Here is a 14,260-nt window from a genome sequence, read left to right as displayed (position 1 = left end):
GCATTATAGACTATGCCTGACATCTTGTGAACATGCTTTCTGGCTGATATAATCTTTGGCATGGCCCATGTAATCTTGCAAGTGTGACTTAGTGTTACAGTTGCAATATATTGCAGATCTCAAATTGGCAACATAGGAAATCATTAGATCTAATCTTACAATATTTTGCTGCGATTTAAGTGTCATGTGACACACATACACACATGCTTTAGGCTGCCGTCACACTAGCAGTATTTGGTCAGTATTTTACCTCAGTATTTGTAAGCCAAAACCAGGAGTGGGTGATAAATGCAGAAGTGGTGCATATGTTTCTATTATACTTTTCCTCTAATTGCTCCACTCCTGGTTTTGGCTTACAAATACTGATGTAAAATACTGAACAAATACTGCTAGTGTGAAGGCAGCCTTACAGATACCCTGCTGTTTGTTTACAGGCTGCAGTGGTAACATCATGGCTGCAGCCCACATGGTCACTGCCGCTATTTATTGACCTCAGAAGTTTCTAGCGTCTACATCAGCATCCCCACTGACCCCAGAGATTTTCTGTAGTACAGTAAGTTTAGAATATGCAGCACATAGGACAGTTATTTCTGTTTCAATTTGAAAAACAAAATATCCCTCAATGAAAATATCCTAAATATCTCCCAATGAGCTGTGAACTGTTCTATACAAATGAGATCAGAACCCGGCATAGTTAATGTTGCTGGAACCTTTTAGTTTCAGTAGGCTCATTGTATTGTTTTGGTAATTTGTTACCTTCCTTGTTGCCTTCCCTAGTTACTCTGCTTTGCTATTCTTAATTTTCTGATCACTCTTAAGTATAAGGCCGGCGTCAGACTAGCGAGTTTTACGGACGTATGAGAGGCGCAGAAAATACGCATTACACATGGACCAATGATTTTCTATGGGGCAGCTCCTATCTGCCGTATTATACGCATCCGTATTATACGGTATTATACTGCCGTAGAAAATCGCAGCATGCTGCGTTTGTCAGCGTATTGCACAAAAAATACGCCAATGAAAGTCAATGGGGGCGAGAAAAATATGGATTACACATGGACCAGCAGTGTGACTTGCGAGAAATACGCAGCGGTGTTCTATAGAAAAGCCGGCAATTCAGTGCGGTGTACAGTAAAATCACACTGACAGCTTACAATAGAATAGCTAAAATAAATGTCTAAACATAGTGTGTATATATATATATATATATATATATATATATATATGTCAGTGAGACACATATATATATATATATATATATATATATATATATATATATATATTTCATCCAGCGCTAGATAGCAGAAGAGCCGGTAATTCAATTGCCGGCTTTTGCTATGTCCTTCCCAAACCCGACATGATATGAGACATGGTTTACATACAGTAAACCTTTTCATATACCTTTTTTTTTGCACATTCCTCACTACTAATGTTAGTAGTGTGTATGTGCAAAATTTGGGGACTCTAGCTGTTACAATAAACAATAGCAAGGTGACATTAACCCTTTATTACCCCATATCCCACCTCTACTCGGGAGAGTGGCCAAGTGCCAGAATAGGCGCATCTTACAGATGTGCCTTTTCTGGGGTGGATGGGGGCAGATGTTTTTAGCCAGGGGGGGCAATAACCAAGGTCCCTCTCTAGGCTATTAATATCTGCCCTCAGTCACTGGCTTTACCATTCTGGCGGAGAAAATTGCGCAGGAGCCCACGCCATTTTTTTCCGCGATTTAACCCTTTAACAGCTAGAGTCCCCAAATTTTGCACATACACACTACTAACATTAGTAGTGAGGAATATGCAAAAAAAAGTATATGAAAAGGTTTACTGTATGTAAACCATGTTTCATATGTCGGGTTTGGGAAGGAGATAGTAAAAACCGGCAATTGAATTACCGGCTTTTATGCTATCCAGCTCTGTATGAAATAAATATATATATATATATATATATATATGTGTCTCACTGACATATATATGTATATATATATATATATATAGACCGTATATATGTTTTAACGAATATTTGGGCCCATGGATCCATTGTATGTCCGTTTTGCAAGCTGGCGAAAAAATCTCGCTGTACGGATGCCATACGGATTACATACAGAGGATGACATGCGCAAAACATGCTGCCACACCCTGCCTACGGATGACATACGGATCACTATTTTGGGAACATTTCTGCGTATTACAGCCGTAAAAAACGGACCGTATTTTCATATGCCTAGTGTGACGCCGGCCTTAGTATGCAATTGATATATCTTCTGTCTTTATCATTTTCAGTGTCCATGTATTACTTTACTTTCTTTATATCTAATGGCAATTTAAATATTTAGCACATACCTAGATTCCTATGTTTCTAGCTCATGACCAAAAATTTAAAATGACTACCTTTATTGAGCTCTGATGGCTTTTCATGTTTTTTCTTTGCTTCTGTGAGATCTTCAAGTTTTATCAAAAGGGTCCCTGCAAAACATCAATCGGAAGCAATTGTCAGTGAATATATATATACCTTGACAGACACAGACTTTTTTGTAATTGCTCCCTGTGAATACAGTAGAAATTCAGGAAGTTGGCTGTTATTTTGCTGAACTGTAGAAGGTAAACAGCTAATACCTCACCGTTGACCTCTCCAGCCGCACCACTGCATGCTGACCACCATACAATCCTCAGAGCTTCGTCTTTCCACCACTGCATGCCAGATCTCCAATGTCTTTATACTAAAACGGCCCTTCAGGCCATGACCAGTCTTCGGAGGTCACTTTGCATTGTACCGTGGTGGCACACATCGTGAAGTTATGACTTGCAGGGCCGTCTGACACCTGGTCTCTGCTATAAATTCCATTTAGAGTAAAGACACTGGAGATGCAGCATGCAACTGCAGAGAGAATAGGTCCTGCATTCCCAACAATGGCCAGTGAGCGAACAATGGCCAGTAAGTTGTTTGTTTTTATTTGCATCTTACCTTTATTTTGCTTCATGGTCTAAGGAACATTCAATTCAGAGAAAATAACTTAGCTGCAAGTTTAATTTCCAATGAAAAATAGTGCAATGTTTTCCAGATTTGCTCATCTCTAGTAAATACAGTTGCCATGAAAATTAATCTACCCCCACTCCAAAGTAGGTTTGTAAGCAAAATATACAAACTGTCTGTTGTTTCTATAACCTGGTGAAACAAGAACAATGTAATACATTTAACACCAAACCAAATGCAACTTTTAATGGCTACTGCAATCTCAGTAATAGCCATCCCTTTAATAACAAGCTTGCTTAGCAGTGCACCCATTGGCTAATTTAACCTGCTGAAAATTTGAGCACAACCAGACACCAACTTCTGGCATTGCTTGTAAACAATTTTTGCTATTCATTGATAATGACCACCAGTTCACTAATGTTATTGGGTTGTCCATAAAGTGGTCCAAAAGTGAAGAGCAAGGTAAATGATACAAAACCATAAATAAGGTATTGAGTCTTCCTACATATCCAATTGGAAACATATTTTGCAAGTTGAAAAATTTAGAAACACTGGCTACACTAATTGAAATTGGTGCAAAAAGGAAGCTATCACCAGCTGCCATGAGGTTCCTGAGGAGGTGGGTGGTCCAAAACCCTTGAGTGACTGCAAAAGGCCTGCAGCAAGATCTGGAAGCAGTAGGCACTCAGATTTCAGCTTGCACAGTAAAGCACATGCTAAACGCTGAAGTTCTTCATGTAGAAACTTCAAGTCATGCACATCTACTGACTCAAAAGCACAAGATAATTTAGTTTCAAAATGCATGAAATCATATAAAAAAGCCGCAGTGTTTTTTGTATTCAGTTTTCTGGAGCCACAACACAAAACTGAAACTTTTTGGGCATATAGACAATTGGTATGTCTGGAGTGCAATCATGCATACTGTGTAGAGATGAGCAGATGTTTTGAAATTCAAATTCGCTGACTTCATCAAATTTTTCCCCAAAATTTGGAGAGATAGATCTCAGTTAATAATATGAGCTTACACGTTTACAGGTGAGAGAAAGAGAACCCTGATGACCATAAAGGATTACACTCTACAAGAGAGAGAGGACCCTGTTGACAACAAGAGCCCACACTCTGCAGAAAAGAGAGAGACTTATATAGGGATGCTGGAGATGGAAAACGACACTGCCATATAAACTGTGCTCCACTGCGAATCACTGAGCTGTAAAGACCTAGATAGGCACCCATAATTCCTAGGATGCCATAGCTGCAATGCATTTTGGGGAGGCTCATGTGGAATTTGATGGTTCGACAGTGTTGGAAATGGTGCTGGGCAATTTTTTTTGTATACTGCAAACCGAATCGCAAAATGCTTTAATTTGCATAAAACCATGAATTTCAGGAAATTCAACTCAAACTCTGAGGATCGATTCACTCATCTCTAATCCTGTGTACTGAAACGAACACACTGCATACAGTGAAGCTTGATGATGTTTTGGGTCTACTTTGTTATTTTTGGCTCTGGAAAACTGAAGGGAAAGATGGATTTGATTTATCACCTGAAATTGCATAAAAATGCGTGCCTTATAAAGGGAAGCCGAGCTTGAGAGCCGTTGAAATTTTTAACAGAACATCAATACCAAGTATAACTTAACATCTATCCAGGCTTAGTTTCAGAAGTCCTGGAAGATAATAAAGTGGCCGTCACAGTTGCAAATATGAACCCCAGAGAAAATCTTCATAGCGATTTGAAGAAGGTGGATGAAGGACACAAACCCAAGAATACTAAGGAATTGGTAATCATTGCTCATAATGAATTGGCTAAGACTCCTTTGAAATGCTATGAGAAGCTGGTTACTGCATATGTATCACATATACAACAGATTTTAACAGCCACAGGGTGCTGTATTCAGCATTAAAGATGTTTGTCAAGAAGGGATTAAATCACTCTGAGACTGCAGAAGTCATTAAAACTGGCATTGTCTGATAATTTGGAGTATCCCGTTATTTTATTAGTTGTGTTGAGGTATTTAATTTGCAAACAGCAAATAATTTGTAAATTTTGCTAATAAACCTGATTTACTGTGAGCGTGAGATGATCAAACTCTTCAAAATCAGAAGTAGTTTACTTGTGCTGAAATGATATGGCTTACAATGTGAAGTTTCTTAGTAATGTAATGGCCATAGTACGTTGAACGTGAGAAGTGGGAAATAGGTGAAAATAAAATTGGTGAAGTTGACGGATCTCTAGTCTAGACGAAAATTGAGAAGCTATGTATAGTAAGCAAGATGTTACCAGTGATTGGGCTGTGCTGTGAGCACTTTGCACGGGGAGAGTGAAAGAGACTACACGTGGAAAGCTGTAGAGTTGCTGAAGTGCATTGGGGAAGCCCATGCAGCAGTCTTTGACAGATACAATCTACTATGATGTATAAAATGGTGACAACTATTTTTGAGCTATTAGTGCAAACCAAATCATACATTCTTCGAATTTGATGGGACACGCGGATTACAGGAAATTCTACTTAAATTTGGTTTGCGTCAAATTGTTTTGACTATCTCTGGTTTAGTAGTTTTGATTGCAACTGTATGCATTTTTTTTCCTACATATATATGGTTACCTTTCTTTGGTTCTGCCAGGTCCTCATGTTTCTTTTTGGTGTCTGTTGGCTCCTTCAGTTTTTTCACTAGAGTCACTGTAATGGAAATACGTTGTGTTAATGCAACTTTCTTAGGCTGGTCATGCACATGACAACCCCATGAAACCCTGTTTGGCCCAGAGAAAGCTCTCTCAAATATCATATGTGGATACCCTTTTGGTTTGGGAAAGCATGCATGTGTTCTGAAGGTTTATGATGGGAAACATAAATTGTCAAACATTTCTTCCATTAGCATATCTCTCACACAGGAGCAAAAGAATTGGCTGATCCTTTTCTCTCAAAACAACTTCTGTAGGTGTAGATTTCCGTTGGTCAATGGAGTAAGCCAAGATTTATACAATGTGCATGATCAGTTTGAATTTTAGCAGTCTCACCATGTCTTTTTTTAATTCATGAGTTCGTGACTCATTTCAGATTTCTGTCCATATTTTGATTATTGACAAGCTTGCTTCAATAGCTTGTTTATTCTCGCTCTTTTTTAGGGTACTGTTCAGATTGGTAATGATATACCAACATTTATTTGTCATAAAATATTATGTAACATGTTACCGTTAGAAGTTTCTGAAGGCTCATAATGTTTTTTCTTTGGTTCTGTTGGTTCTCCATGTATATTCAAAGCCAATTCTGAAAAGGTAAATGTTTGAAATTAGTGGTCGGCTTGTATTATAATTTTTTCTGTGTTATGTGCTAATATTTTGTGCCATACCAAATGACAAGATATTTGGTTACCTTCCTTGGGTGCTGGTGGCTGCTCCTGTTTCTTCTTGGGTTCTGTAGGCTCTTCGTGTTCTTTCATTGTAGGTTCTGCAAAGGTATTCAAGATTCATTAATACTGTCCAAAAGTTAGTGTGAAACTAGATCAGACAGGCAATTTATCACAGTGGTGCAGATTGTGTTATAAATTTGACATCTGTGGATAGACAAGGTATTTAGAAATTTAGATTTAGATGCGCACTATGTCCTGGAAGTATTTCGCTGTGTTCCGGGTCATAGTGCGCACTAATGCTTTTCGGCTTTGCCCGCAGTTGGGCAAAGCATACTGCGCGTGCGCAAGGCAAGATTGCTTTGCGCACGCGTGTTCTACGGAGGAAAGCGAATCAACTTCAAGACAATATTGCGGCCAGCGTGTGGCCAGCAGGACAGGAAGGGGTGAATAAAAGACCCGAAAACACTGCCCATCGGACTGAAAAAAGAGCCCGCCAAATTCAGGTGACAGGTTCCCTTTAACTAGCATACTCTAAGGCTGCCGTCACACTAGCAGTATTTGGTCAGTATTTTACATCAGTATTTGTAAGCCAAAACCAGGAGTGGAACAATTAGAGGAAAAGTATAATAGAAACATATGCACCACTTCTGCATTTATCACCCACTCCTGGTTTTGGCTTACAAATACTGATGTAAAATACTGAACAAATACTGCTAGTGTGACGGCAGCCTCAAACAAATATTTGTGTCAATACTTTACAGAGTACCTTTTAGAGACAAATATTTTGAAATTTGAATTCTCCAGGTTTAACATTTTTTTAAATTAATTTGTGTTAAATGACAATACTGCATAGCCAACAGTTTCCCTGAAAATACATGTGCAACAATCAGAGGTCTCTAATCCCTCATACTCTCTAACAAAAACAACCGTACTAATATTACAGTGACTTGACCATAGCAATGGATGATAACTTGATAGTAACAGTCTATTTAATAATACAGCACAAATACAGATGAAAGACAAACTTTTCATGTTTTTTTTTATTAAAAATTGTTACAAAAATGATGCCTCTTACTTAATTGTGATCAAAAAGACCATTCTGTGCTGGAGACTGTCTGTGATAAGTGATGTGCCTATTATTCTATAATGCTTCAGATTCCACATTGCTAATACACATGTCGGAGTCAAAGGGGCCAACTGTGATTGCGCTTGATTTTACTAATTAACATATGGTAGATTCCAGTGATGGTCATATGAAGATGACACAGACAAAAGAGGGCCCCTGTGTGTGACAACACAGCATTTTATCTTAATTAATCACATGCCTATTTAAAGCAAGTCAAGGGGAATAGACTGTTATATGTTGACTTTGGAATTAATGTGTTTCTTTCTGGTTGGTCAAGAAAACAGACTTTAGTTCGTATAAGCCTGTAATATTGACTTGTAAGTTGACATTTGATGTAACATATTGTGCTATTATCCTGGATGACTAGTGATGTTTGCTGATTTGCTGATTAGATATTGTCTAGGCCAGCTAGTTTATTTACCTGCAAAATATTAGAGGAAAAACTATGCAAATAGATTACAGAATCAAACAATGCGGGTGGATCTCATCAACATCTTTCCCCTTTACCTGTTGACTTGAAGGACATTTGTTAAAGGGAACCTGTCACCCCGAAAATCGCGGGTGAGGTAAGCCCACCGGCATCAGGGGCTTATCTGCAGCATTCTGTAATGCTGTAGATAAGCCCCCGATGTTACCTGAAAAAGGAGAAAAAGATGTTATATTATACTCACCCAGGGGCGGTCTCGCTGCTGGTCAGGTCAGATGGGCGTCTCTGGTCCGCTGCGGCGCCTCCCATCTTCATTACAAGACGTCCTCTTCTGATCTTCAGCCACGGCTACGGCGCAGGCGTACTTTGCTCTGCCCAGTTGAGGGCAGACAAAGTACTGCAGTGTGCAGGCGCCGGGCCTTTGACCTCTCCGGCGCCTGTGTACTGCAGTACTATCCTCTGCCCTCAAGAGGGCAGAGCAAAGTACGCTTGCGCCGGAGCTGTGGCTGAAGATCAGAAGAGGACGTCTTGTAATGAAGATGGGAGGCGCCGGAGCGGACCAGAGACGCCCATCCGACCTGACCAGCAGTGGGACCGCCCCTGGGTGAGTATAATCTAACGTCTTTTTCTCCTTCTTCAGGTAACATCGGGGGCTTATCTACAGCATTACAGAATGCTGCAGATAAGCTCCTGATGCCGGTGGGCGTACCTCACCCACGATTTTCGGGGTGACAGGTTCCCTTTAACTATAAAAAGGCTAGATACCTCCGTAGACAAAGATTCAGCCAAGACATTCAAATATCCAAAGAACCAAAGACTCTCTACAGGACAGCAGCCAAGACATCATGATTCCATCACGATGGACATATATTTGTCTTTCTACAGGATGTCAGCTTAGGGAACTACGGCCTCGGCTGGAAGGATACAGATCTGCTCCATCACAAATCCATGGATGGGTTTGGGGTAGTCAGTATTTGGATTCACTGGTCACCTGAGCCCCATGAATACATTTGTGGGGGGCCAGCAATGGAACCCGTCGGTCACCTGTCTCCATGGAGATGTTCGGAGAAGCCAGATTGTAACCCTCTGGTCAACTAACTTTGTACAGCAATAGACTGTCAGCTTCCTAAACTTGTCGTTACCTCCTCTCTCTGTGCATGCAAAAAGTGGGGCAGTCATCCCTGGAAGCTCAGAAGTCACAGCTGTTCTTATCCCAGCGAGTCAGAGGAAGCGTGAGACTCTGTAATTTGCACCATGTTGGGTATTTTGCTGGGACTGTTCTATGTGTTATTTGCCTGTTTCGTGGTTGAATAAAGTATTGTCACACTGTTTTACCCTCACCCCATCTTTTCTGAGTAGGGTTATGGCCGCGTTAAAAGGAGAGCGAGTGTTTGGTGGGATGATCCCTGGTTTATCCAGTTTAAGCTAGCTGACCGGGGCACCCGTCTACCCCGTGTCTCCACACTGTGTAAGAACAATATATTGGCTCTTGGCAGTCTAACAGCTCATCACAATATACAATCTCAACTGCTTTGGAAGTGTAAGTAGGCTTACATATCTAGATTTTTAGGTAGGTACATGTCCAAAAAGCCTGTACTTGCAACTAGGTGTTGAAAAAATTTGGCCTGTACTATATAGATGTAAAAAGTGAAACATGCAAAAAAATGTTTCAGATCTTTATACTTTGTGATGTAAAAAGTTGTAGTGAAATGTTTGTATTTTGAGGAATATTATTTTGTATTGTAAAATAAAAACAATTAATCCTCCTCATCAAAAGGATCTTGCAAGAAAAAATGCAAAGACTCATCACTTTTGATAAGCAAGTACACTACATATGCAAAAGATACTGCTTTCAACTTTTTTTTCTGTAAGTGGTGGTTTACGGCTTTTTAGTGCTTTAAGAATAAAGAATATTCATCTGCAGCAGGACAAAAGCTTTCTACATAATATTGCTGATCAATTTGATTCTAAGGCCACATGCATACAATAAGTATCTGGTGAGTGTTTACCTCAGTATTTATAAGGCAAAACCAGAATAGGTGGGTGAAAAATACAGAAGTGGTGACGTGTTTCTATTATACTGTTCCTCTGATTGTTCTACTCGTGATTTTGTCTTACAAATGCTGACTTAAAATGCTGACCAAATACTGAATGAGTGCATGTGGCCTACCATTGTCTAAAATTAGTCTAACATTGCTGCTGCTGGCAACTTTCTTGTCTCTGTTTACCCTCAATCTAATGAATCTCTGTATTCTTCACAGACTACTACACTTACCTTTACTACTGCACCTGTACACTATATCAGTCTCTACAGAATTTGTCCAATATTTAAAGGATTTCTCATCCTATTGCTATTGCTGAGCTGTGAGATCTGATGTCCTTACACTATCCTAAATCACCCTAAAATGGCTACTACATACCCTGTCTCAACTTTTATACAGGCTATGGCAGTCCTTCCTGAACAGTAGTGCTAATCTATGTGATATCTTAATTACAAGATTACAAGATCTGTCCTTCACCATATATGCTTCGATAATGACTGAACAGGTCACCTTAGAAGCGGGCAGGCCTCTCTGTGGGCCTATTGGAATGACAAACCAGGAATCCAAATGTTCGAATAGAGCGGTGACTGACAAGTATTGCTCTGATGATGTCCAGCTTGAGCAACACTCACAGCAGGATGAGGATGGGCGAAGGGAAGAAGAAATGTAAAACAATGTCCTCACTAAAGTGGGAAGCTGAAATGACCTTTGGAAGAAAAGATGTAACCAGAAGCAATACCACTCTGTCAAGATGCAGGATGAGGTAAGGAGAACAACAGGAGAGTGCTGTCAGCTCTGAAACATTTTATAGATGTAATTGCTATAAGAAAAGCCACCTTAAAGGAGAGACAGAACAGTGAGAAGTCTACTTGGCTCCAAGGGTGGGGACTGAAGCACGTGCAGCGGAGTGGTACAGCGTCTTTGTATGTGTCACCCCTTGGGGAAAAGTCTTAAGTAGCAGATTAGAAGCCACAGCTCTTTGAAATAGAATAGGCAAGGCAGAAATCTAAACCATTAGGGTTTAAGGTCTGCGTCACAATGATGCTAAGCTAAACTGAGGAGGCTTGGTGCTAGCAAGAAAGATAAAGTCTTCTGGGGAGGAGACAATTTTTTTGTTAGGATGTTTTGTTAGTGTCATAGTTAGTGTTTTAGTGACAGGAGCCAATCGTTCCTGTGTCTGCCATTGGAGCTACCAAAAATATATTTTGGGGGTGCTTTTTGTACTTTTTTTGGGTCCTGCTGGCTCCTCTGATTTCTTTTGATATTTTGCAGGCTCTGCATACTTTTTCATTGAAGGTTCTGCAAAACCTATTGGAGATTAAGTAACATTTTCCTAAAGTTAGATTGAATTAATCTTCAGCAGACAGGTGGAAACTACACCAAATATATTTTGGTGGTGCAGTATGTGTGATAAATATGGCAATTATAGCTTTACAGGTTAGATACGTAATCTACCTTGAACCATCTCTTGGATTGATAATTCTATATTCATATTTTGTGACAAACTAGAAAACTTAAATACCTTTTTTAAGTTTTTCTGGCTCCACCTGTTTCTTCTTGGATTCTGAAGGCTCTTCATGCTTTTTTACAAGAATCTCTGAAAAAGTATTGAAAATATATAACTACTATTTAATAATTAGACAGGGATAACCTACAGGAGAAAGCTAAAAACTGCAACAAATGTGTAGATTGCGTGACAAATTTAGCACGTGAGTAAATATGTTAGACACATTTCTTTACATTATCTTTTAGCACACTCAAAATCAATTTGGTGCCAATAATTTGGTACCTTTCTTGGTTTCTGATGGCTTCTCCTCTTTCTTCTTGGGTTCTATTGGTTCTTCATGCTTTTTCACTGGAGGTTCTGTGAAGTTATTAAAGAATTATTAACATTATTTAAAGTTACACAGGATTACACTACAGCAGGCAGTTTGAAGGTATTTTGGTGGTACATTTTGTGTGATAAATGTGGCACATCTGGCACACATTCGCCAGAAGACTCGCTACACTCATCAGGAGGGAGTTAAACTAGAAGAAGAGGGGACGGGAAGAAAAACATTAGACTTGAACAAAGAAGATCCAGGAAAACATACTCAGAAGGGAGGTAAGAACATTTCTAAAACAATCCACAGCGAGGAGATTGGAACAAAACAAAATCCTCTAAACTGCATGCTCGCAAACGCCAGAAGCCTGACAAACAAGATGGAAGAACTAGAAGCAGAAATATCTACAGGTAACTTTGACATAGTGGGAATAACCGAGACATGGTTAGATGAAAGCTATGACTGGGCAGTTAACTTACAGGGTTACAGTCTGTTTAGAAAGGATCGTAAAAATCGGAGAGGAGGAGGGGTTTGTCTCTATGTAAAGTCTTGTCTAAAGTCCACTTTAAGGGAGGATATTAGCGAAGGAAATGAGGATGTCGAGTCCATATGGGTCGAAATTCATGGAGGGAAAAATGGTAACAAAATTCTCATTGGGGTCTGTTACAAACCCCCAAATATAACAGAAACCATGGAAAGTCTACTTCTAAAGCAGATAGATGAAGCTGCAACCCATAATGAGGTCCTGGTTATGGGGGACTTTAACTACCCGGATATTAACTGGGAAACAGAAACCTGTGAAACCCATAAAGGCAACAGGTTTCTGCTAATAACCAAGAAAAATTATCTTTCACAATTGGTGCAGAATCCAACCAGAGCAGCAGCACTTTTAGACCTAATACTATCTAATAGACCTGACAGAATAACAAATCTGCAGGTGGTCGGGCATCTAGGAAATAGCGACCACAATATTGTACAGTTTCACCTGTCTTTCACTAGGGGGACTTGTCAGGGAGTCACAAAAACACTGAACTTTAGGAAGGCAAAGTTTGACCAGCTTAGAGATGCCCTTAATCTAGTAGACTGGGACAATATCCTCAGAAATAAGAATACAGATAATAAATGGGAAATGTTTAAGAACATCCTAAATAGGCACTGTAAGCGGTTTATACCTTGTGGGAATAAAAGGACTAGAAATAGGAAAAACCCAATGTGGCTAAACAAAGAAGTAAGACAGGCAATTAACAGTAAAAAGAAAGCATTTGCACTACTAAAGCAGGATGGCACCATTGAAGCTCTAAAAAACTATAGGGAGAAAAATACTTTATCTAAAAAACTAATTAAAGCTGCCAAAAAGGAAACAGAGAAGCACATTGCTAAGGAGAGTAAAACTAATCCCAAACTGTTCTTCAACTATATCAATAGTAAAAGAATAAAAACTGAAAATGTAGGCCCCTTAAAAAATAGTGAGGAAAGAATGGTTGTAGATGACGAGGAAAAAGCTAACATATTAAACACCTTCTTCTCCACGGTATTCACGGTGGAAAATGAAATGCTAGGTGAAATCCCAAGAAACAATGAAAACCCTATATTAAGGGTCACCAATCTAACCCAAGAAGAGGTGCGAAACCGGCTAAATAAGATTAAAATAGATAAATCTCCGGGTCCGGATGGCATACACCCACGAGTACTAAGAGAACTAAGTAATGTAATAGATAAACCATTATTTCTTATTTTTAGGGACTCTATAGCGACAGGGTCTGTTCTGCAGGATTGGCGCATAGCAAATGTGGTGCCAATATTCAAAAAGGGCTCTAAAAGTGAACCTGGAAATTATAGGCCAGTAAGTCTAACCTCTATTGTTGGTAAAATATTTGAAGGGTTTCTGAGGGATGTTATTCTGGATTATCTCAATGAGAATAACTGTTTAACTCCATATCAGCATGGGTTTATGAGAAATCGCTCCTGTCAAACCAATCTAATCAGTTTTTATGAAGAGGTAAGCTATAGGCTGGACCACGGTGAGTCATTGGACGTGGTATATCTCGATTTTTCCAAAGCGTTTGATACCGTGCCGCACAAGAGGTTGGTACACAAAATGAGAATGCTTGGTCTGGGGGAAATTGTGTGTAAATGGGTTAGTAACTGGCTTAGTGATAGAAAGCAGAGGGTGGTTATAAATGGTATAGTCTCTAACTGGGTCGCTGTGACCAGTGGGGTACCGCAGGGGTCAGTATTGGGACCTGTTCTCTTCAACATATTCATTAATGATCTGGTAGAAGGTTTACACAGTAAAATATCGATATTTGCAGATGATAAAAAACTATGTAAAGCAGTTAATACAAGAGAAGATAGTATTCTGCTACAGATGGATCTGGATAAGTTGGAAACTTGGGCTGAAAGGTGGCAGATGAGGTTTAACAATGATAAATGTAAGGTTATACACATGGGAAGAAGGAATCAATATCACCATTACACACTGAATGGGAAACCACTGGGTAAATCTGACAGGGAGATG

General features: G+C 39.5%; 1 protein-coding gene across 25 annotated transcripts in view; it reads right to left on the bottom strand.

The window, feature by feature from the left end:
* Positions 1-14,260, bottom strand: part of LOC138637428 (titin homolog) — a 1,151,517-nt gene that overhangs the window by 155,654 nt on the left and 981,603 nt on the right. For 24 of the 25 annotated variants that reach the window (XM_069726100.1, XM_069726106.1, XM_069726124.1 and 21 more), the window contains 6 exons: positions 11,709-11,783; positions 11,442-11,516; positions 6,348-6,422; positions 6,168-6,242; positions 5,580-5,654; positions 2,391-2,465 (listed from right to left, as the gene is read on the bottom strand). In XM_069726100.1, the coding sequence (XP_069582201.1) occupies positions 2,391-2,465; positions 5,580-5,654; positions 6,168-6,242; positions 6,348-6,422; positions 11,442-11,516; positions 11,709-11,783 (450 nt within the window). The remainder of the gene's footprint in view (positions 1-2,390; positions 2,466-5,579; positions 5,655-6,167; positions 6,243-6,347; positions 6,423-11,441; positions 11,517-11,708; positions 11,784-14,260) is intronic. The other variant, XM_069726118.1, reaches the window with a different exon arrangement.

The sequence above is a fragment of the Ranitomeya imitator genome, chromosome 5 (assembly GCF_032444005.1).
Source record: "Ranitomeya imitator isolate aRanImi1 chromosome 5, aRanImi1.pri, whole genome shotgun sequence".
NCBI classification, from domain to species: Eukaryota; Metazoa; Chordata; class Amphibia; order Anura; family Dendrobatidae; genus Ranitomeya; species Ranitomeya imitator.
The sequence above is the reverse complement of the archived record's forward strand: the minus strand, read 5'-3'. Positions and strand labels throughout refer to the sequence as shown.